Source organism: Ursus maritimus, unplaced genomic scaffold, assembly GCF_017311325.1.
Source record: "Ursus maritimus isolate PB19 unplaced genomic scaffold, ASM1731132v1 scaffold_1, whole genome shotgun sequence".
Lineage (NCBI taxonomy): Eukaryota > Metazoa > Chordata > Mammalia > Carnivora > Ursidae > Ursus > Ursus maritimus.
This window is the reverse complement of record NW_024423343.1, coordinates 105,667,677-105,693,181: the sequence shown is the minus strand read 5'-3', so window position 1 is coordinate 105,693,181 and position 25,505 is coordinate 105,667,677. Positions and strand designations below refer to the sequence as shown.

Sequence of the window (25,505 nt, the reverse complement as noted above, 5' to 3'; positions counted from 1 at the left end):
TTCCTCTCCTCCTCCCCTGCTCTCTCTCTCAAATAAGTAAATAAAATCTTTGAATAAAAAAAGAAGAGATTTCTTTGGGCAAGGGGAAGAAAAAAGAGATTTTTGACTCTGAAAAATTCTTTTTTTTCCCCCTAGTGTAGACAGACAGCCTGAAAAATACTGAGTTAAATTTAATATGGAATGCTAATGATCCTTAGTTCATTCTCAGTAATTGAGTATGTTGCAAAAATAAAGCGCTTCTCCCCAGCAAAATGTATAAAGTATTAATATTGTATTATTCTCATTAGTGTTATTTATTCTTACTTTGTGTGTGGCTGCCTCTTCTGTTTCTTTTTATTACTAATATGTTCATCGTTTTTCCTCCTAAGGCAGTAAAGAATGCTGATGGAAGAACCATTCTCCTAATTTTCAAATTGTTGAGCTGGTTGCCATGATGGGTGAGTTCAAACTAAAAGCAACTTTTGTCTGTAATTAAGGGATAAAATGGGGAAGAAAAATTTTTCTCTGTGTGTATAAAAAAACATATTTATAATGAAGTTTTATGTAATGTTTTATATTTATTTACTTTAGATTTTCAATTAAAGCACTTTTTGAGTTAACTTACAGATTTAGAATGACTGTGTCATGCAGGATATCCTAGTAGGGACATTCAAAATAAACTGCTAAGATGCATTGGGACTTACTTAGAGTCTGATGTCCAGGGAGAATACTAGATGAAGAAACCTGACTTTTAAATTGCCCTTCGTTTGTATGTCATTTCACTAAGAAGTTACTTTTATTCAAATGATCCTCTTTACCTTTTTACATCTACAATAGAAAAAACGTACTCATTTTTTTAAACAAGGAAATTAGTATATGTAAATGTGATAAGAGATTTAAGCCAGGCATTTATTTTGGTATTGTGATGTTAAACATGAGAAAATATCTAAATTCAAGTATTTAAGTTTTCCTAATGAAGAAAATAGTTAGAACATATATACATACATTTAGGTGTTAAGAGTTCCCTTCTCCCCAGTATAGGATTAAGGATCTTACCTTTCTCAAGAAGGTTACATGAGATAATTTTATTCCAATTGAGATCATTCTCAGCTAATTTTTTTCCCTAAGGGCAGATTTATTTTTATGAATAAATGACACGGTCTGGTTTAGACCTGTGGACAGCACTCACTTTGTGAGTACGTTATACCCAACTGGCTCAGTTGGTGTTTGGCTAAGCTAACATGATGAAATTTTATTTTACAAAGAATAGTTTGTAAAGGATTATAAAAATTCTCTAAACTTGGAATTTATTAATAAGCCTATGGCACCATTAATTTTAATTTTAATATTCAAATAGTTTCATTATAGAGCAGAATATATTGAGTGTTATAAAAAATTAATACATTAGAGAAGGCAGCTATTTGTGTGTTTGAAAGGCTAATGAAGCCATTGAATTGCCACATTCTTTTTAGTGATTTCTCCTTACAGGATAAAGTATGTTTTAACGATTACTACTCTGAAACATAAATTACTGTTCACCAAAATAGTTACATTTTAAAATGTAAGCTGTAAAAATTCCTCAGTTCCTTTATTGACCATTGGCTGATTATCGTTAGTAGAACTGATTTACTAGTGAAAAATCAATTAAATTGTCTCTGAACTTCTCCAGAGAGCATATAATTGGTATTACTAGGAGAGTCATGCTTATAGTCTTAGAAAGAAATTTTTGATATATTTTGGAAGAAATTAAAAGTTCGTGGTTCATGATCCTTTCACTCAGTTTTATGGATTCACTACTTTTTTTCTAAGGAATACATTTTTCTTACATTATTACCTTTTAAGTTGTTACTGGCTGAGATCATTAAATAGTCTGTTAAATGTTTGTAGTCTTGTTGAACTTTATGGTGAGGAAGTTCAAGAAAACACTTCCAAATATTAGCAGGTTATTATCTACAGATAAAGCTTTTTGTTTCTGACTTGAAGTACTGATGAAAAAACTCTAAAAGAAATTTGTACTTTGAACATAAATGCCAAATAATGATGAAAGTCTGTCCCCTCCCCCAACTTGCTTTAATTAAAATTTTAGATGTTCTATTGATGTTTTATTTAGGAGTTACAGAAAGTAATTTGTTATGATGGGGCTGTTTTGACACATATACTAGGATGTTACATTGTTACAAGAATCAGAATGGCTTCATCTTGCCTGTAAATGTAACACCTAGTGTGATGCTAGTGCTTGAGTCTAGTGCAGTTTTAATGTTACTTGTCTTCAGTTTTTAAATAAAAATTTTTTCACCAAAATAACAGTGTAAGCATTGAAAATGTCCTAGATGCTTTTTTTGTGTTAAATTAATGCATTTTGCATTAAATTTCATGATCAATTTTGTGTTTGATATCTATGATGAATATTGAAATTACAATTCTGTGTATATATTATTTTGAAAATACTTAGATGATCAGCAGGCTTTGAACTCAATCATGCAAGATTTGGCTGTTCTTCATAAAGCCAGTCGACCAGCGTTATCTTTACAGGAAACCAGAAAAACAAAATCTTCATCACCAAAAAAGCAGGTATTTGTTTTAATATTTTATTTTATTTTTATTTATTTTTTTAAAGATTTTATTTATTCATTTGACAGAGATAGAGACAGCCAGTGAGAGAGGGAACACAAGCAGGGGCAGTGGGAGAGGAAGAAGCAGGCTCATAGCGAAGGAGCCTGATGCGGGGCTCGATCCCAGAATGCCGGGATCACGCCTTGAGCCGAAGGCACATGCTCAATGGCTGAGCCACCCAGGCGCCCCTAATATTTTAATAAAAATATATTGTTGTTATATGATCTATTTGTCTTGAATATCCTGATCTCATAGAGGGTTTGTTAAAGTGTCTGTCTTTTACACTTTTGAGTCAAATATTTTGTTGTTTGTCATACATTTTTCCAAATGGGTGTGCTAGAGTTTCATTTAATGTGGTAACTGCTTTCTGATGCTGATGTTTCATCCATTCTTAAAGCACTTAAGATAAGCAAATTGTTGGGGCGCTTGGGTGGCACTGCGTTTAAGCGTCTGCCTTCGGCTCAGGGCGTGATCCCGGCGTTCTGGGATCGAGCCCCACATCAGGCTCCTCTGCTATGAGCCTGCTTCTTCCTCTCCCACTCCCCCTGCTTGTGTTCCCTCTCTGGCTGGCTGTCTCTCTCTCTCTCTCTCTGTCAAATAAATAAATAAAATCTTGAAAAAAAAAAAGATAAGCAAATTGTTTTTATTTAAAAATAGTGTATTATTCTATTTACAAATGAGCATCATTTTGATTTTTATAAGTAAAATTTGTTTCAGATGTTCAACACAAAAAGTGGTAATGCAGTATCCTATATTTTCCTCTAACAGGATTAGCAAGTGTCTCATACCCATGGTGCTAGCACTAAGACATCTTGGTGCTCTTTGCTTTCAGCCCAGATTCAGCAACATAATTCTCAAGCCAGCTGTTTGGTAGACACTATCAATTGATTGGAGTTCACACTGAAAATGAAACCCTCCTTTCCCCCTGCTCCATTTTAAATGAGTGACCAAGGGGAAAAAAAAACGAGTGACTAAGAAAAAAATAACCTAGAAATTCTAGAAATTTTGTCTGATCTCTGAAACGATTTATTGTTTCATTACAGAATGATATTCGAGTCAAATTTGAACATAGAGGGGAAAAAAGGTAAGGAAAGAAACATTACATATCAGTTTATTAATTTAATCAAATGAGTTATAATCAAAGCCATTAGAGGTTTTTTTCTGGACTTTAGTGGAGGTTCATGGCTTACAAATTGAGAATGGAATAGTCCTTGGTAATGTGTAACGTGAACTTAGAATCTGTCAAAATTTAAGCTAAACATTAGAAATGATTGTTTTTATTTTAGAAAATAAAAAAGGTCATTGCATAATGCAGCTTTTAAATATTACCATTCCCTTTTATTTTTAGTCAGGGGAAATTAAATATATTTCTCCTTATCATAATTGTATCATCCCTTCAGATATTTTATAGAACTTATATACATGGAGTTAACATTCATAATTTTGATTGAGAGGCCTCAATCATATGACTTGTATAAATTAGTAACTTTGAGAAAGATGAGTTGGAATGGTGGCTATAAATTAATCAGCAAAGGCCTAGCCTTCCACTGGATATCTCTATCTTAATGCAGTGGTGGAGGGTGGTGGTGGTGGTTGACAACAAAATTGCTAGCAAGGCCTAATAGGAGTTAATGAAGATGGGATTTCATTTCTGTTATTAGTGTCTCATTGAAATTCATTTAATGAAAGAGCTATCCATTTTAAGGACTTTAAAAAGGCTCATAAGTCATATAACCTGAAGATGTATAAATGCTTTACACAGTGATGTCTACAAAAATGGGTTATACCAGATATACCATCCTGCTGTCCAATCTACTTTTTCCCCACTTATTGTTCTTTAATGGATATTTTCTCAGTTCTTTCCCATTCATTGAGCACTATTTATTAAGTAGCATAAGTACTGGTCCGTGAAGGAATAAAGTGAGTGAAACAGACATGGTCCTTCCCCCTTACAGAGTTTACAGCCTGGTGCAGAAATCTCCCAAGTTTAAGTGCATGCCTCCCCATGGGGATTGCAGGCTAATGCTTTGCTACATAGGAAGAAAATATTAGAATTTAAAATTTTTAATTTTTAAAAAATACTTATTTTGGGGATATACTTACATGATATATAGGTGCTCAAAAATGTTGAGTTGATAAGGGTACAGAAATCAAAATTTAAATCCCCAGGGAACAACTTCATGCTTTTTAACAGTTTCATTGCATTCCATTATATAGATGTCACATAGTTAAGTTTAATTTTAATCACTTTCTTCAGTGAACATTTTACAATTGCTTTTTAATATTCATAAAACAGTTTCAGACTTAATTGTGTGTTTCTCTACCAAAGAGATAGCTGTTGTAAATGTTACTTAACTATGCCTAAGAAAATTAATTATCTTAAAATTCTGTCTGTGTAGAATCCTTCAGTTCCCCAGACCAGTTAAACTGGAAGATCTGAGATCTAAGGCTAAAATTGCCTTTGGACAGTCTATGGATCTCCATTATACCAATAATGAGGTAAACTTGTAGAGTTTAACTTTCAGTAGCTCCTATTTTGAAAAGTAGTATGTTCATTTAAGAGACTGTTTTAGGAATGTTTATTTAGGGATTGATAAGGTTATGGTGTGTTAGAGAAATAAAATACTACAAGTAAATTTATAAATTTTAACTAACTGAAATGGATTTTTTTCCCATTGTGGAAGGTATTGTGAAAGATGCTACTGTGCAAATAATTGAATGAGAATATATTTCTGAAGGAGGAAATATATGTATTACTTAGAAGTTTGCTGCTGGGGCATCTGGGTGGCTCAGTCAGTTAAGTGTCTGACGCTTGATTTTGGCTCAGGTTGTGATCTCAGGGTCGTGAGATCAAGCCCTGAGTCAGGCTCCCTGTTCAGTGGGGAGTCTGCCAGAGATTCTCTCTCCCTCTCCCTCTGCTCCTTCCCCAGTTTGCACGTGCGCTCTTTCTCTTTCTCTCTCTCTCAATAAATAAATAAAATCTTTAAAAAAAAACTTTGCTTCTTATGTATGTTTTATTATCACTCTGTGTACTTTTTGGTGAACTGTCTTATTTTCTCATTCTCTGCACTTGGCTATAGAGACAATAGAGCTTTGGTAGTCAGATAGTTTAGTTAAAACTTTAAAAGGATTATTTTCATATTGGTTAGGACATGATTAGATCGTTATATTTATGTTTGTGAGTCAGTACATGTGATCTTAAGGGCTTGCTCTGGCACTGAGGAGCTGTGTTCTGGAAAATCCTCTTTTGAACTATCTGTAAAACTCAGATTGGATTAGATAATCTCTGAGGTTTCTTTCAGATCCTGTGAGATCTCAAGATCTTGAATCTTAAAATTTTCAGGGACATTGGGGTTGATTGGTTAATTTGTTGTTTTCCTTAGAAAATACTGGTTGAATTTGGCAGGCATAATGCTGTGATTTATGAATTGGAGCCCTGCATGGAGTTTATAGACTTGTGGTAAAAGCATACAATTAAATAATGAGTTGTTCAAATATATGAGGTTCTTTGAAGGACATGCATAAAATACCGTGAAAAAGAATAAAGGCAAGGCAATAGGTGTTCTGTTTAGATAGTACGCTAAGAACTGAGGTGGTAATGTTTAATTACTGTGACTTGAGGTATGAAAAGCCAAACTTGCAAATAGTTTGAGGGGAAGAACATTCCTGGTAGAGAGAGCAGCTGAGAAAAGTGCCTACAGAGATCCTAAGATGGAAAAGACTAATATATTTTAGGAATAGAAAAAGTGCCAATGGGAGTGGAGTAACGGTAGAGAGTTTAGTAAAAATTAACTTGAGAAAACATGTGAATGCTTTGCCAATGTTAAAGAATTGTGCAAATAAATATTTTCAAATATTAGATTTTCAAATGAATTATTTAAAGCAAAAAATATGCTGATTAGTTTGTCTAAAGAAACGCTTACTGATGAAAGCAGAAAATATTTTGATAAAGTAAAAATCTGTATCCAAACAAATAATATCCCTGAACAAAGTGATGAGTATCATACTGTAGTAATACCTTAAAATTTCATTTTTCAAATACTTTTTGGGTTTTCAGTTAGCCATGAACACCTCTTGTTGCCTGGCCCTGTGTTGGCACTTATTATTTCTGTTGTGCTGGCCTTATTTCCAGCTGTCAGCCCCTGAGACTCTGAGGGCTTTTCAGAGGTACAGCTGTAGGGTCTACACCTAAAGTACATGTGGGGGTGCCAGGGAGGTGATGGGAGAATTAGACTCAAGGATGGGATGGGAGGTGGGAATGGATGGGTTCCACTTAATCACAGTGGTAACTTGTTGGATAACACACCCTTTATGGGCCTCCTTCCCTGACTTCCCCATTCCCCTACCATATTCCTAGAATCTTTTCCCATATAAACAGGCTTGAATTTGATTCTTTATTTCATGGTATGCTTTTAGGGGAACCAGGTATATCTTTGTTTTTGTTTGGTCTAAAATTATATCATGGAAAACTTTAAAATGTCAAGATATATTAAGGCTACAATATTGTCTTGACGTACCAGTCTAAAAGGTCTATCAAGAGAAATGAGATTAGTCTGACATAATTTGTTCATATTGTATCTGTTCTAGCTCCTAGAATTGCTGTTTCTTTTCTGAGTTCTCCCAAATTATTTATATAATTTTTTTTAGAGTTTTCTTGAGGATTGACATCAAGCTAACTAATCTGTAGTTTCAGGAACCTTCTCCCATTTTCTAAAAATTGGAAAATTTCTCCATTTTCAGTTTCTTTTTCTCATGCTTTCTGAAGGATTTCTGGTGAGTGCTTCTGCCATTATGGTGGCCTCTTGGCAGGAATGTAGTAGAAGAGACATTAGGGTAAGAACAATTTCTTGAAACTAAGATTCTGTGAGACTCTGTGATTCTGTGAGTTAATCATGACAAACTCAGTGCGTGCCCTTCAACACTGTGGTGACTTATAAAGTCTTAGTTTTGTGGACTTGGGGACAAGCGAAAAACTCATTTATACTGCTTATTATCCCAGTTCTGTAGCTATTTATTTCTAGTATAGTATAAATCCCTGTGTTCTAAAAGAACCATTATTCTATAAACTTGTACCTTGCCAGAATTGAAACAGTGTGAAAATGTAAGCTGGGATTGGTTGGGTTTGTTAGTTGGGTTCCTCTTTATTTAATAGTGGAGAGAGAGAGAAAGAATGGAGAGAGAATGTGTGTGTGTGTTGTCATGGGAGATGAGTGTGAGAGTGTTGAGGCAAGGTAAGTGGTTTTCTAAGATCTTTCCCATTTTAGATAGTTAGAGGAGGGAAGCCTGTTTATGGACTATTATCATGTTTCACTATGTAAAGTCACACAAATAAGTCACTTCTTTCAAATTTAGGTTCTATTTAGTGGGTTTTGGGACTCAATTTTTAGTTTACAGAAAGGATTTATATTGACAACTAATATATCAATATTAAAGCAGAGGGAAATTTTCATGAATGAGGCTGAAATGAATTCACCAAGCAGGAAAACATTGTGTGATTTATTTAATATAGACAAGTTGGGACTTGTTCTTGACTCTTAGTCCTTATTGTAAAATTGATGATAGGTGACCTTAGAACATATAAGGGGTCACATTAGAACCGTAAAGTAGTCCAGACTACCAATCCACATACTCCTCCAGAATGCCCAGATTTCACATTAGCTAACTGAAGAACAGAATCATTTATGTTAATATTCTGTTACTGTGTTTTAAATTAGTGTCTTTAACCCCCAAAAGCAACAGTATCTTGGAGAAGTAAACAATCCAATTATTAATAAATATTGTAGTTAAAGTAAACATTCAGGTTTTCCCCTGAAATGAAAAACTGGAAAAAATAATCATCATTGCTTTAAAATGTTTTCTAGTGCTTAAAATATAATTAAAAATAATACTAAAGATAGGAACAAGATATATTAATATGGTTCATAATTGATAGGAAAATGAAAGGTTATTCTTTTTCCAAATGCTTATTCTGTGATACCAAACAGTTAATATTCTTTTTTTATTAGAAAAATTCTCATAGAGGGAAAAAAGGCCTGGTTAGTAGGTCAGTTGGAATAGTACAAAACGACTAAAGTAGCTACAAAAAGAAATTGGGAATATAATTTCACGTACACATTAAGTAAATTTAAGTGGATTGCATGATAGAATTCACATTAGTCCAGAATCCACATTATTTGTGTTTGGCAGCCTTTATTAAAACAAGGACTATTTTCCATAAAGAAATCTGCAGAGAATGCATACCATGTCGGCTGAGAGGTTTAGTTACAGAGGAAGCTTTTACCTTATAATATCCATTAAACAGTATTTACCAAGTGTTTGCTCTTTGCCATGCTCTTTGTCAATTATTAGTGTCCTTGTCCTAAAGGAATTTATACTGTAGAGGACCCCAAACTAACTAGGCCTTTACATTTGAATGGCTTCTATACTGTACTTAATTAGAGCAGGGTAACAGGTATGGAATATGTTCGTTTGTTTTTATTCTGTCCGTTCTTCAGTGAGATGGAATATACATTGAAAAGTTTACATTTTTAAAAAAAGTTTTAATTTTCTTAAGTTTTGTAAATCATGACTTTCTCATAGACTTCTCAGGTGCTTTTGTCCTTTATTTATTTTAAAGATTTTATTTATTTATTTATTTATTTATTTATTTATTTATTTATTAAAGATTTTTATTTGATAGAGACAGCCAGCAAGAGAGGGAACACAAGCAGGGGGAGTGGGAGAGGAAGAAGCAGGCTTTTAGCGGAGGAGCCTGATGTGGGGCTGGATCCCAGAACGCCGGGATCACACCCTGAGCCGAAGGCAGACGCTTAACGACTGTGCCACCCAGGCGCCCCTTAAAGATTTATTTTAGAGAGCGAGCCAGTATGCATGCATGTGCATGGGGGAGAGGGTTATGAGGAGAAGAGGGAAAGAGAATCCTCAAGCAGACTCCCTGCTGAGTGTGGAACCTCACATGGGACTCAGTTCCAGGAACCTGAGATCATTACCTGAACCAAAACCAGGAGTCGGCTGCTTAACCCACTGAGCCACCCAGCACCCCTGCTTTTGTCCCTTATGACATCTGACCCATGAGAGAACTAGTGAAAGCATATATCCACATTTAGGGTTTACTTTGGATGGCTGACCCATTTAGCTTATTTGTTTAGAGTTTAGTGGTCAAGTCACCAGGGTCAGAGATGAGAGCCCAAGTGGACTGTAGATTGCAGGTACATTGCTAGTGGCCCACTCCATGGCAACTGCTACAGATGTTCATTGTATTTGCGATGTTGATAAGCACTCTAGTTGAGAATGCAAATCCATAGTTACTATAGAGAAAAATGTGAGAGTTTCATCAGTGCAGATGAAATATAGTACCTTTATTTTATATAGTTTTTGTGTGTGTTCTTCAGTGCTGTTTGGGATGAAGATACAATACCTTACGTTTCACATCTTTATGGGAATGTCCTAGAAAATTGTCCTTATGATTTTAGTGGTAGTAGGATGGGAAGAGTATAATGATTTAGATACATTTATTCATTCAGAATTTCATTATACTGACAAATGAAAGAGCCAGGGTATTTTGAAATTTGTAATTCCATAGTAACAGAGATGCTCCTGAAAGGACTTGACCTGTTGGGATGGTTGCATGATTCATTATGTTCCTTTATGTTTAGTTGGTAATTCCATTAACTACCCAAGATGACTTGGACAAAGCTGTGGAACTGCTGGATCGTAGTATTCACATGAAGAGCCTCAAGATATTACTTGTAATAAACGGAAGTACACAGGTACGAATTGAGACTTCTTTCAGTGAGGATTATAGGATTTATGCCAGTGAAAGTCAGTATATGAAACATAGTTACAGTCTGTATCATTGATACTTTTTCAGTGTAATGGAATGTAAACTTACATATTGAATTGCTATAGTTTAATATCCTTGCCCCTCAAAACTGTGTAGCCAAAATTATAAATAAGTGTAATATACTGTACATATGAAACTAATAGAAATACTGAGAACTTGGGAAGAATTATGCTGGAATTAAAATTTCAAAGAGATTTGATAAGACCTACAAACAATGTAGAATATCTAGGTTGTATTTGGTATGGGAAAGAATTCTGTTTGAAGCCCCAAGGGAGAAGAATAGCATTAATCATCCTTTTTTCTTTGTAGGCTACTAATTTAGAACCATTGCCATCACTAGAAGATTTGGATAACACAGTATTTGGAGCAGAGAGGAAAAAGCGGCTTTCCATAATAGGTAAGAATGCTAGTGTCTGAACCATAAAATGGGCAATATCTCAGTTTCTTCTCCATCCTTTAACGTAGGGTAACACCTAAACATAACCATGATAAATAGCAGCCTACCTTTGTACTCTCTGTAATTTTTCTCAGTCAACTATGTTCTAGTTTCTGATGTTCCTTGAAGAGTTATGTCAAATGTTACAAGATAAACAATCACCAACTTAAATATTTGTTTTCTTTATGTACCTAGGGTATTTTAATATTTAACAAATTTAAGTAAAACCTCAAAGAGGTTCTAATTGTACAAATAAACTGAACGGAAGAAATTAAAAGTAATTCTAATATACTTAAATTAAGGGATTGGACTAAATAAGCCTTTCTCTAAGTTTTTGTCATTACATCAAAATGAATTGCTAACAGTTTCCAGATTGTTGCTTTCTTAGTATTCAGTATTCGTCATTAATAATAGATTGTTAAAATTAAGCTTGTAGTATACAAAGAAACAATGGATCCTGTGTATTGTCAGTTTTGAAGGAGGTCTAGTAGAGAGGTGTGGGCAAGGCAGAGGTGCTCTAAACTCCCCAGTTCAGTGGATCTTCTTCAATTAGTATAAAACATTGATAATCTGCATTTTTATGTGATAAAAGTATTACATTGCTCAAAAACCACTGGTATAAATGTTTTTTAACAGGGCAGTGAATGTGATCATTAAAAACAGCATGAAAACATATGGATTTGAAAGGGAAAGGTAGAAGAGGTGAAACATGACTGGAGAGGGAGAAACAGAAGAGGGGGCAGAATAAGAGATGTTGGGAATCCAAGAGTGGTAACAGAGGAAGATTTTTAATAACAAAAGAAAAGATTAAATTGGTGTGTGGGACCCCCCCAAAATCTGTTATTCGTCTTCTGTTTTGGAACCGCAGAAGAAGCTATTTTATAACTAGTTCCTTCTAAGTATCTGCCTTACTTAAGTCCTACTTTTGGTTTCAGAAATGCTGGAAATGTGAACAGCAGAGATGATATACAAGTAAAATAGAAATTGCTTATTATCTTCATTCAAATATATTTTGTTATAGTTCAGAATTTTGGTGAAAGAACATTAGGGATGCCTGAATTCAAATTCCATCTCTCTAATTAACTTGAGACAAGTAACTTTGTTCTCATCCTTAAACCGTGGGATTCTTGGGCGCCTGTGTGGCTCAGTTGGTTAAGCATCTGCCTTTGGCTCAGGTCATGATCCCAGAGTCCCGGGATCGAGTCCTACATTGGGCTCCCTGCCAGCAGGGAGTCTCCTTCTCCCTCTGCCCTTCACCCTGCTTGTGTTCTCTCTCACTCATTCTCTCTCTCTTTCTCTCAAATAAATAAAGTCTTAAAAAAAAATCATGGGATTCTTGTGGCAATAAATTAAGAGAACTCTTTTAAAGAGCATTTTGCTTTTCAAACTAGAAAACATGACTGTTATTAAACATACATTTCTTTCTTCACTCCCTTATCACATAGTATTTATCATTTTAAAGTAAAAAATTGCCAATTCACTCTAGTTGTATTAGAATAAGCTGAATGCATTAAATTGACATTTTAAGTTCATTTTGAATTAAAACTGTACTGAATACCTCACTCTTGTCCTACTAGTAAATATTCTTATTTAAGTGCTAGCATAAGAAGAAACTGGAAATTGTAATATAGAAAATTATTGACCTTTTATTGGCCCCCTCTTTACACTTGGAATGGCTTTTATAGATATGACATTTTTCCTTATTTGTTGACAGTTATTCTCTTTAATTATTTTCATAAAAGATAGCCATTGGAAAAACTACCTTTGGGATGGAGTGTATGCTGGTGTGGAGGTCTCAACCAAGAGTGATTTGGGATATCCATTACCATCAAAAGTTAAGAAAAATGGGTTATCTTTGGGTATACATACCCAATAGTGGAATTATATGGTCATATGGTAGTTCAGTTTCTAATTTTTTGAGTAATCTTCTCCATACTGTTTTCCACAGTGGTTACACCAATTTATATTTCCACCAACAGTTCATGAACTATCCTTTCACATCCTTTTTTTGTACCTGTTGTTTCATGTGCTGTTGATTTTAGCCATTCTGATAGGTGTGAGGTGATATCTCATTGTGATTTGATTTGCATTTCCCTGATGATGAGTGATGTTGAGCATCTTTTCTTGTGTCTTTTGGTAAAGAAAATGAGATGCAAAGAAATTCGAAGAAGAAAAGCTAATTCGAAAAGTTATATGCATCCCTGTATTTTTTGTAGCATTATTTACAGTAGCCAAGATATGGATACAACCTAAGTGTCCATGGATAGATGAATAGATAAAGATGTGGTGTATATATATACAATGCTATATTGATGAGCCATAAAAAAGAATGAGATCATGCCATTTGTGGCAACACAGATGGACCTAGAGAGTATTATGCTAAGTGAAATAAGTCAGAGAAAGACAGATACCATCTGATTTCACTTATATGTAGAATCTAAAAAACAAAACAAATGAATAAACAAGCAAAAACCAGACTCTTAGATACAGAGAAAAAAACTAGTGGTTGTCAGGGGATTGAGGGGTTGGGCAAAATAGGTGAAGGGGATCAAGAGGCACAAACTTCCAGATGTAAAATAAGTTTGTCATGGAGATGAAAAGCACAGTNTAGGGAATATAGTCAATGATATTGTAATAACACATGGCGATAGATGCCAACTACACTTAGAGTGGTGAGCATTAGAATTGTCAGATCACTGTGTTGTATACCTGAAATTGTTTTAACATTGCATGTCAACTAGACTTCAATAAAAATAAAGTAAATGAAAAGAAAAATGAGTTATTAAGTAAGGAGATGAAGAAACTTTCATAGCAGTTTTTCTTCTCTATCTCCTTTTAGTAGTGAGTATACTGATCTTCTTTTGTAAATAAGGGTATATGGAAGGAATAAAAATACTAGGGGCAGAGTGATCATAGCTGTTACAAAGCTTAAGTAAATCCCTGGCTCAGAGTTGAGTTCCTAATTATTTCAGAGTTAAGTAGAAAGTTTTCTTTTCTGTGTACATCTCTTGGTAATCCTTTTGTTCTCTTTCTCCCTATCTCCTCACTAAGAAATGTTGGCATATACTTGCAGTGACCCTTTTTATAAGGCAAAGCCTTTTTGCTTTAAATCTGACCAAAAGTTAAATGCTCACATAACTTCCCCATATCTTTTTTTTAATAGTTTAATTTGAAAATATTCAGAGAAAACGGGAGAGTTGTGTTAACAAACAATGTTACTTCTATAAAACCAGGTAAAAATAAAGTGGATTATTGTCTCATAAGAAATGATGTGATTTATTAGATGAACTATATTAGATTTTCTCATTTTCTAAACTGTGAAGAAATTTAAATGCCAGGAATATGGCTTGTCATAAAACCTAATTTTAAAGTACCCAAGAATAAAATTCAGGATTCCAATTTGAAAGCACTCGAATATGGCCTAAGTGATTTAAGAAGTAATCTCACTTTAGGTTTCTTTGGGTTTTTTTCTAAATTTACTTTTTTTAATTATGTTCAGTTAGCCAACATACAGGACATCATTAGTTTTTGATATAGTGTTCAACGATTCATTAGTTGTGTGTATCACTTTAGGTTTCTAAAGATTAAGGAAAGGGAACGGAAAGAGCATCATGGAGCCAAATGTGCATAACATTTGTTCATTATGAGTAATTTTACCACAACAATACCTTTGCAAAGGAGGGATTTAGTCTGTTTGTTTACCCTAAGTGCTGGCTTTACGTATTTTTTAGTCTATTTTTAAAATTCGAATATAATTAACATACAGTGTTATGTTAGTTCAGGTGTACAATTTAATGATTCAGGAGTTCTGTACATTTCTCAGTGCTTGTCAAGATAAGTGTACTCTTAATTCCCCTCACCTGTTTCACCTGTCCTCACACCCACCTTCCTTCTGGCAACTACCAGTTTGTTCTCTAAGAAAGGAGGGATTTAGTCTTTCGTTGACAGATGAGGAAACGGGTTTGTGGGGATTGGGTAACTTTACCAAAGCCATACAGTTGATAAATAACTAGAACTGAGATTTAAACGGGTCTAAAGCCCACATTCTTTCCACTACGTTATGATGCCTTCCATAAGTTCCGTTAAAGGGTAACATATATCTAGGTACAAATGATCCTTGGAAGTTCACAAGCAGTGGCATCTAAAAATCTTTATTATAATATCAGCCCCATAATGCAGTTGTCAGCAGTTAGAGGAACATACCACCTAATAAGTATAAATGAATATTACAGTGAGGTTAATAATTATAGTAGGGTGAGAGTTTAAAAAGGTATAAATACGTTTGAAGATTTATAGAACTGAATATTCGGATAAGTTTTAATATAAACTGGATTTCAGTAGCTAAAATTATTGGTAGTATGGTCCAGAAATCCTGTGTGCATATTTAGTTGAAACAAAAATTAGTTCCCAGTTGATATTTATAAAATTGTATAATTTTTTTCCTTTGAGGTCCCACTAGTAGAGATAGAAGCTCCCCTCCCCCAGGATACATTCCAGATGAATTACACCAGGTTGCCCGGAATGGGTCATTCACCAGTATCAACAGTGAAGGAGAGTTCATTCCAGAGAGCATGGACCAAGTAAGCAAAAGTTGGATGTCATTTTTCATTTCATTTAAAGGGGTGTTGTCAGGATTTGTGTGGTTCGGCTAGTATCCTATGTGTGTGTGAGTGTGTGACCTCTTCTCCCATCCTATATCTTCCCTTTTAAGTGAGCAAAATAGTAAAACACATAGGAAAATGTCAACTAACTTATATGTGCCTGTGTGCATTCATGTATAAACAAAGCTGGAGTAAGGCTGGTTTTCTTACTTTGCTCATCTATAAATAAATGAATGCATTTGTTTGTAATCATGGGGTTAACATTCAGATTTTTGACAGTTGAAAGATAGAGTAAAATTTCAAATATTTAACTTTGTGAGGCTTACGTTTGTCAACTTTGTAAAACGTTTTTAAATGTTTTAATAATGTAGTAGTCATGGTGTCATTTCTCAGTTTGAGTGGTGGGGGTATTGTTCAGTGTTGAGTAAGCAAAGTTATGTGAAATCTTTTAGCTTTTAGTTATTAAGCTAATAGTCTATAGAGAAAATATTTTTCTCTTAGGTAATTTTGAAGTTACCTACCTATAAGGGATCACTACATTTAAAACATTAAAAAATTAGTACTCTGAGGGGAGGTGACTGCTTTTAGATATGGGGTCTTTTGGGTACTGAAAGTGTTCTCGGATACTGGTGAGGGTTGCACAGCTCTCAATATACTAAAAACCACTAAACTGTACACTTTAAATGGGTGAATTTTACAATATATGAATTATATCTCAATAAAGCTGTTTAAAAGAAACTGGTAACTTCTGGTTATATCACATTGAATCATGGAGGAACTCTTTATTTTTCTAGATGCTGGACCCATTGTCTTTAAGTAGCCCTGAAAATTCTGGCTCAGGAAGTTGTCCATCTCTTGATAGTCCTTTGGATGGGTAATATTGATTGTAGTTCTCATTTTTTAATATATGTGGGTAAATATGTGTATATATAGCATGTCAGAGGAATGTAATTGATACTCGTCTATACTTAGGGCAAATGAATTTTTTCACAGTTTGGACAAATCCCTTAACCTCCTAGGTTAAGATACCCTCCTGGGTATCTTTATCAGGTAAAATGAGATCTGTTTATGAATATTTCTGCTTGGCAACATTTTATGTTTGAAGCTAAATGCAAACTTAGAATTTATGTATGTTTACTTTTAAAACTCTTTTGGTGGGGTGCCTGGGTGGCACAGTTGGTTGAGCTTCCAACTCTTGATTTTGGCTCAGGTTATGATCTCAAGGTCGTAAGATTGAGCCCCCACGTAGGGCTTTGCGCTCAGCGTGAAGTCTGCTTTGGACACTCTCTCCCTCCTCCTTTACCACCCCTCTTTTGTGTGCATGTGTGTGCACATGCATTCTCTCAAATAAATCTTTAAAAAAATACATTTAGTTTTGGAGGTTTCATGAGTTGTTTCACCTGTTCAGGATTACATTCATTCTGGCACCAAATTATAGATAACGTACTTTCTTGGTAATTGTGGCCCAGTATGTTGGCTGTCATTTAAAATTTAGGTACTTTTGTTTTGTGAAATAGCAGTTCAGGAATATAACTTGGGTGAAGTTGCAACTGTGAATTTTTTGTTACAGGTGCTCCTTCTCTCCTGGTCTCAATAAGACAGTGTTTGTTTACATGTAGCACACAGAGTCCATAAAATCTTTACCTATTTGATCTCCTCTGGGATTTCGTTTTGGAGCAAATTCTGAAAATGTAATACTTCATGGGAATACACATTTAATTTTTTTTACCTGTACACATGAAACCTTTGTGCCCGTGTCTACCTCAAGATAGATATTTGAAACATTTAAGAAATTCAGGAAAGTAGTAATGTGAAAGCTGTATATTGAACTCTTAATATTTGAGAGTACTGAGCACTATGTATTCACACCCACTTGATGAGTTGGAAATTATTATCTTGTTTTTATAGATATGGAAAATCTCAGAAAGGTGATATGCCAAGGTTGCAACTGCTAGTTAAGTGGTAGAGCTAGGTTTGAAACACAGGTGTTTGCCAACATCCATAATTCCAAAACTTACCATTTTTGCTGCTGTGCCCTATGGGCTAATTTTAAAAGCCAGGCTTTTGCCTCCCTGCACCAAAAAGTGTTAAAAAAGATGTCTTTTTTTCAGTTAACATTTCAGACTGAGCTGCTTTATTCTTATGTATATGTATATATGTATAATTTCCACACATACATATACTGATATTTTAAATGTCTTATTTACATTCTGTTCATTTAACATGACATTTTTATTTTTAGAGAGAGCTATCCAAAATCACGAATGCCTAGGGCACAGAGCTACCCAGATAATCATCAGGAATTTTCAGGTTAGACTCTCCGTATTCTAAATGTTTAAATATTTATGTCATTAAACAGTGCTTTGGCTGAGAGGGAGAGGGGAATTTCAAAAAAAGAAATGAATAAAAATGTGTAAATGTGTTTTTTATTTAAAATTAGAGATATTTGACTTTTTTATAACATATAACTTTCTTATATCTCAGTAGACTATGATAACCCTATATTTGAGAAATTTGGAAAAGGAGGAACATACCCAAGAAGGTATCATGTTTCATATCACCATCAAGACTATAATGATGGTAAGTTTCTGGCAATTAGACCACAGCTTGTTAAAAATCTCAAAAATAAAATCAGAATTTTAAAATATCATAAATAAACCATTAGAAATAAATTTGTTCTAAATCATTTAGTTTTCTGCTTAAAACAATTTTTGAAAGGAATTAGGTAACTAAAACTATGCTAATATCTTAGGTTTATGCCAGTTTACCTCATACTACTCTTAAGTTTAAAAATATGTAATCAAATAAGCATTGCTATTTCTGTTTCTTAGCATAGTCAAGTCTAGTCACAAGACAGACATCTGTACCTTATGTTACAAATTTTAAATACTTTCAGTTATAACATGAAGAAAAGTTGTAAGGTAATTCTGTTTTGATTTTCTAGGTCGTAAAACTTTTCCAAGAGCTAGAAGAACCCAGGGGACCAGCTTCCGGTCTCCTGTGAGTTTCAGTCCTACTGATCACTCTTTAAGCACTAGCAGTGGAAGCAGTATCTTTACCCCAGAGTATGATGATAGTCGAATAAGAAGAAGGGGAAGTGACATAGACAATCCTACTTTGACTGTAATGGACATCAGCCCACCCAGCCGCTGTAAGTAATGGAAATTGGCACAGTGAGTGTTAGTAGAACTTCTGCAGAACTTTATAGTATTAAAAGGAATAAATACCAAACCAATCCTCAGGGTGAGACAGACTTCTCAAAAAAGGTAAAAAGAATGTTTCTAAAGTTGGTTGGAATGTCAGGTATAAGCTAATTACTTTAGCTGATTCTTTTCTCTTTTGTTAGTAAAATTGTTACCAACTTGTCATTTATTCAAATATGACCTTTAAGATATAATCTAGGGGGGAGAATGGTGTGTGGAGAAATGATTATAGTACAGTATTTAATCTAGATCTTGAATGTGAGTAGGATTCACCAGTTCAGGAGGTAATATATGCAGGAAGACATGGCATGTTCTGAGAATGGGGTTCTTACTTGAAACCATAGGAAAAGGACTAGAATGGTAATTAAGGCCAGATCATGGAGTATTTGGACTTTATCATGTAAGTAGCGCATACCAAGATTTGTGCTCAAAGGTATTTATTGCAGCAGTCTTTGCATACTTCACATTCATCCCTTTTGTGCTAGTATTGTCATATTTACATTTACGCTTGTGACCTAATACTACGTTGTTGCTGTTTTTGCTTTAGACAGCTATTTTTTTTGAAGTAATTGAAAATAAGAGAAGAATATCTTTTATATATCCTTCACTTTATTTCTGTAGACCTAGGAGTTTGTAGATTATAGATTATGTAGATCCCAGATTCTGTCAGGTATCAAATTCTTAAAAGAATTGCTTTTAACCTTTCTTGTAACTCTGCTGGTAATGAATTCTTTCAGCTTTTGTTTGTTTGTAAAAAATCTTTTTTTCTCCTTTATTTCTGAAAGATTTTTTTTTTTCTGGGTATAGAATGCTGGGCAGTTTTTTTTTCTGTTAGCATTTTAAAGCTCTCTCTCCATTGTCGTCTTCTGGCTTGTATACTTTTTGAAGAAAGGTCTGCTGTAATTTTTATCTTTATTCTGTATTTATAATTTATGTATATTTATGTGTACACTTATTCTTTATTCTTGCCTCTGGCTGCTTTCAAGATTTTCTCTTGTTAGAATGAGAGTGATATTCTTTCCAGCTTCCTACATTGTAACAGATGGAAAACTAACTACAAATATTGCTGCAATAAAGATTAGGAATAGTGCATCTGACAATCAGTGGTATCCTGGATTGAGTGAAAGATGCTATTACATTTTTAATCAGGGGGAGAATATAAACTTATTGGAAAAAAATAAGACGGGATATATGAGCCTTGTTTGGGTTTAGAATTCTTAGAAAATTGACTAAGGAGAAAAATATTCAAAGTGATGATCATTGTGAATTTGGATGATCATGATTTTCCCTTTATATCTAAGCATATTCAATTAAGGATATCACTAATGCAGTTTACTCATTTCGTCCTTAACCATTTGTGTGCCATTTGGCTGTTCCATTTTAAAAAGATGTTCTTTTTTAGCACCTCGTGCTCCAACCAACTGGAGATTGGGCAAACTGCTTGGCCAGGGAGCATTTGGCAGGGTCTACCTCTGTTACGATGTCGATACAGGAAGAGAATTGGCAGTTAAACAAGTTCAGTTTGACCCTGATAGCCCTGAGACCAGCAAGGTAACTACCCAAGCTACTTTGTCACATTTATAAGAAGCATTTTTACTAAATAAATATAACACAATAGAATTTTTGTTCTTTCTTAATACGAATTATTTGCGAAACAAATCAGTCTATAATTAGATACATTTATCTACTTTGTACTGTGAATTTTTTTTCTTAGTGCTCAGTTATATTCCTAATCTGATTTAATGTTGCTTTAATATACCATCAAGGACTGTTACAAAAGTTACTGTCTAGAGACTTTAAAATGTTTATTCCTTGGGAAGCAAAAATCTCAGAATGAAATCACCATAATGGTCCATGAAGTCGAATGTTTTGCTTTACTAGCAATGCTATAAAGACTTAACAGTAAGTTCTGTCTTTCAGGAAGTAAATGCACTTGAGTGTGAAATTCAGTTGTTGAAAAACTTGCTGCATGAGCGAATCGTTCAGTATTATGGCTGTTTGAGGGATCCCCAGGAAAAAACACTTTCCATTTTTATGGAATATATGCCAGGGGTAAGTACATTTTTTGAAAATAGACATCTTCTCTTTAAAGTCTTAGATGAGGAAAGAAAAACAACAGAACTTTGATTATAAAATGTTAAACTAGTTATGGACATTAAGGATATTTTGGAAGTTTTAAATTAGAGCTGGGTAATATAATTTTGTTTTCTATCTTCATTTATCTTTGTATTTTTTAACTTATTTTTATTTCTATGTATTTCTGTGTTTTTTTAAGTCATTTAAAAACAATGCTGAGGTATACTAAAATAGGTTATAGATACGATAGCAGTCCATACTCAGATTTCCCTAAATGCTCTTAAAATAACCATAATAGCTGGTTTATCCAAACCAGGATCCAATCCAGGACCACACGTTACCTTTAACTGTTATGTCCCTTACTTCTTTTTTAATTCAGAACATTTTTACATGACACAGGTTTGACAAAGAGACTGGGCTAGTTCTTTGACAGTCTCTTCTCATAGATTTCTCTATTTGCATCCTCATGGTGGTGTTTAATTTGTTCCTTTATCCTCTTATTTCCTATAAACTAGAAGTTAGATCTAATATCTAAATTAGATTAAAATTCAACATTTTTTTATTAGAATGCATCATAGATGATGCTGTGCATTTCATGTTGTATCCCTTTAGGAGATATACAATTTCTGGTTGTTCACTGTTAGTGATGCAAAGATTGAATGCTAAATTAGGATGATTGACATCCAGATTCCTCCAGTGTAAGGTTTTGTTTTTTCCTGAAGACCAGAAAGTAACCTGAGCTATTAGCAATGGCACATAAGAATATCTAGTTCCTGGGGTGCCTGGGTGGCTTAGTCAGTTAAGTGTCCAACTCTTGGTTTGAGCTCAGGTCATGATCTCATGGGTTATGAGATCGAGCCCCGCCCCCTGCATCCAGCTGCATGCTCAGTGGGCAGTCTGCCTGAAGAGTCTCTCCCTCTGCCCCTCCTTCTACTCATGTGCACATTCTCTCTCTCAGTCCCCTCCCTCTCCCTCTCTCTGTCTTTCAAATGAGTAAATCTTAAAAAAAAAAAAAAAAAAGTCCAGTTCTGTTTCAGTCATCTAAGGTTTTTTTTAAACACAGATTGGTAATCTGCCTGAATCAGTGGTTTCAGTAGGAGTTGCAAAATGTGTCTTGCAAACTATCATTCCTTCTATGTTATTTTAAGTATTTGTAGGGTATATATTTTAATATTGATACTTTAATACATTGATACTTTGATATATTGATACTATAATATTGATTTTCAAGATGGTGATGTATTTATTCATTTAAAAATGCATGCATTCATATAATTTAATTGGTTTTATATGTTATGAAAAGATTTGATTTATGGGTCTTTAAGTGGATTGTTTATTAGAATTATATGTTTCATGTACAAAGTTGCAGTGTAAGCTTATGGATCAATATCGGATAGTCATGGTCTTAATCATCCTGTTTCACAAGACCAGCAGTTAAGTTTACTTTCTTCCTTATCATCATGAATAATTAGTTGTTTATTGCAAAGAGCCTGTTGACAAAGTTAAAAATTAGTTTTTTTTTTTTTTAATTCCGTTGGAAAACAAGTGTGGGTGATATATTAAATGCCATAGAAATTTTAAAGCCTTTTGACCTGGTGATTTCACAGAAATTCATTTTATAGAAATAATTCAAAAGAAAGAAAAAGCTGTGTACATTTATTTTAGTATTATCTGTGATGGAAATATCAGTTCCCACAGTGGAAGTAAGTTATGATGGCATTGTCCAAGAGGATTGTAAAGGCTGTGTAGCAAAGTTGGAGGAAGTAGTTACAATAAGAGAAAATAATATAAGATACTTTTAAATAAAGATTATGATATTTTTAAAGTATCTGTATTTGGACAATGACAGAAGAAACTTGAAAATGTGTTATGTTGGGATTGTGATTGATTTTTCTCTTTTATTCAGATTTCCATTACTGTGCAATAAATATTTAAATTAGAAATAAAAGAATAATTCTGAATAAGTGTGAGTAGGGACACAGATTATTGAAGATAAGATTAAATGGTTAATTGGTTAGAACTGATTGAAATCACAAATGGAAATGGGTGATCTTATAGATTTAGCGATCTTATAGATTTAGCAATCTTAAGACTAAGCCAGGACTATTCAGGAAGAGGTGTTAGATCATGTTTCTCATTAGCCCTACTTGGTTTTGTAAGGGCAACTGTCTCTTCAGAGTATAGGTTGTCATTGAAATCATTTTACTAAATTAATAATAGTTCATCAACAATCTTAAAATGAATTATACATATGCCAAGCCCAGGCATATATAGGCCAGACGTACATGGTCTTAGACTTTACTGAATTTCCAAGTTTGTGAATGATGCTATAGAATTTCTCTCATTAAATTTAGTATGATGGATCTTTTTGTGCCCTAGATTTCCTGGTTTGCCAAAATTGTCATTCTGTTTTTCAGTTTTCCCAAATGTAGCATTCTTTTCCTTAGGTTATCTAGAACTACTTTCAGAACAGAACCGTAACTTTATTTTCAGTCCCTAGACTAGCAGTTGATTTCTCTCTCTCTCTCTCTCTCTCTCTCTCTCTCTCTCACACACACACACACACACACACACACACACACACACACAGTTTTTTGCTGGCACAGTGCTTTGCAACCCATTCTGCTTCTTCACACTGAAGAAGAAAACTTTCTTTGGTACACGGGGGTAAATAGATGACATCAGTGGAGCTGTTAGCAGCTGTAGGCCACTGGCCCAACTACCCAAGGCCCAGAAAAGCCTTAAGTCTGTCACTTATTTTGCAGCCTACAAGTATTTGGGGGCTTATTATTTGGGCAGCTCAGTTCTAGGTATATTATTTTGTGTATTACTACAAGTAGACACATAATAAATAGACTGAACAAATGAGCCACATTGACTTACAGGTGCTTGGCTGCCTAAGGCTTTCCACACATGTCTTTCCAAGTTTGAGTCAGCAGAATTGCATCTTGCTGTCCCTTCAGGGATTGCTCATGGATAGTGGAAACAGCAAATGGTTAAACCTGTAAAGTCTAAGGAACTACTTTCATGTGACATAGTACACCGTTGGCCAGAACTCAAGGAAAGGCAGAAACATTTGGATATATTCTCTGTTTAAAAGAAAAGATTTTGTCCCTTAGGAATCCTTTTATTCCCATCTTTTAAAGTGCTGATTAGTCATCAAATTTGCACCTTAGAATCTACCAGTAGGGAAGGTTTTTCAAAATTTAAGTGCCAATGTCTCACCTCAGAATGATTCAGCATTCTCAGAGATGGCACCTCATCCTGCCTTTAAAAACACGTAAGAAAATTTGAAATTCTTCTTTAATATATTTTCACGTTTTGAACTAGAATGTTGAGTATGTATATAAAGGAAAAACTTAAAAAATCACGTATGTGTTCTGATTTTTTAATCATATCCACTCTTTCTCCTGAAAAGTAAAGTAGCAGATATCAACAAAATAAATAAGATTCAAGTAGGGCATATTAAGAAGAGCAAATAGGAAAAACAAAAATATATTCAGGGCAAAAACAAGATTTTAAAAAACATGATCGCAAGGAACAAGAGAGAGAACATAGCCGTGGAAACAAGGACATCAGTCAAAAAATAGTTTAAAAGGCTTCTTTCAGGGGCGCCTGGGTGGCACAGCGGTTAAGCGTCTGCCTTCGGCTCAGGGCGTGATCCCGGCGTTATGGGATCGAGCCCCACATCAGGCTCGTCCACTGTGAGCCTGCTTCTTCCTCTCCCACTCCCCCTGCTGTGTTCCCTCTCTCGCTGGCTGTCTCTATCTCTGTTAAATAAATAAATAAAATCTTTAAAAAAAAAAAAAAGGCTTCTTTCAGCTATGACCATGCTCTTCCACAGTTCTAGTCAGGGAATATAGTAGAGTTTATGTTAAATTAGATGGCATATAATGTCCTCACTGAGAATTCCTGTACTCCCCAGCTAAAGCCTCCCACTCGTGAACTACAGATTCTTTTTTTAATAGTGGTTTTCATTTCAAACCATAGCATAGTTTTCTTTTGTTTTCTTTTATCTTAGGGTTCAATTAAGGACCAATTAAAAGCATACGGAGCTCTTACTGAGAACGTGACTAGGAAATACACCCGTCAAATTCTGGAGGGGGTACATTATTTGCACAGTAACATGATTGTTCATAGAGATATCAAAGGTAAGTAATGAGGTATTTTTTATTTTAATTACACAATTTTTTTGTGACTCTGAATGAAACAAGTGATATGATTAAGAAATTTAGCATTTAAATTACTACATCTAAATTACTACTTACTACACCTTAGGAAACAATTCTGCTTTCTCACTGACACAGTCAATATTCTGATTAGTCTTGATGTTCACGTCTCCACAAGTGGGTAGCTCATCTGTGGGGGGTCCACAGACTCAGTAAATTTCAAGTGATCATGAAAATGAGAACATGTTTTCATACATGGGACATAGGCATTGGAATATAGTGGTTAAGTGTAGGGTCCCTGACATCAGCTGGCCTGATGCAAATTTGGGCTTTATCCATCACTTTATGACCTTGGACAAGACACATAATCTCTCTATGCCTCAGTTCCTCATTTTTAAGGAGGATAATAATAGTGTCTAACTCATAGGGTTTTTGTAAGGATTAAACGAGTTAGTGTATATAATATGCTTAAAACATTGTATTTAGAAAACTCTCAAAAACTTAGCTATGCCGATGACATACTTTATGTCGAGATCATTTTTAAAGCCATGGTAATGGGTGTCATTACCTAGAGAGAGAATAAGA

General features: G+C 34.4%; 1 protein-coding gene across 2 annotated transcripts in view; it reads left to right on the top strand.

Moving 5' to 3' along the window:
- The first annotated feature begins 366 nt into the window (after positions 1-366).
- Positions 367-25,505, top strand: part of MAP3K2 (mitogen-activated protein kinase kinase kinase 2) — a 39,908-nt gene continuing 14,769 nt past the window's right edge. The window contains exons 1-14 of one of the 2 annotated variants that reach the window (XM_008686073.2): positions 367-437; positions 2,432-2,550; positions 3,636-3,676; positions 4,992-5,091; positions 10,248-10,361; positions 10,745-10,832; positions 15,321-15,451; positions 16,267-16,346; positions 17,715-17,782; positions 17,960-18,052; positions 18,417-18,623; positions 20,078-20,226; positions 20,596-20,727; positions 24,773-24,902. In XM_008686073.2, coding sequence (XP_008684295.1) covers positions 431-437; positions 2,432-2,550; positions 3,636-3,676; positions 4,992-5,091; positions 10,248-10,361; positions 10,745-10,832; positions 15,321-15,451; positions 16,267-16,346; positions 17,715-17,782; positions 17,960-18,052; positions 18,417-18,623; positions 20,078-20,226; positions 20,596-20,727; positions 24,773-24,902 — 1,459 coding nt within the window. In that variant the 5' untranslated portion in view covers positions 367-430. Of the gene's footprint in view, positions 438-2,431; positions 2,551-3,635; positions 3,677-4,991; positions 5,092-10,247; positions 10,362-10,744; positions 10,833-15,320; positions 15,452-16,266; positions 16,347-17,714; positions 17,783-17,956; positions 18,053-18,416; positions 18,624-20,077; positions 20,227-20,595; positions 20,728-24,772; positions 24,903-25,505 lie in introns of both variants that reach the window. The other variant, XM_008686072.2, reaches the window with a different exon arrangement.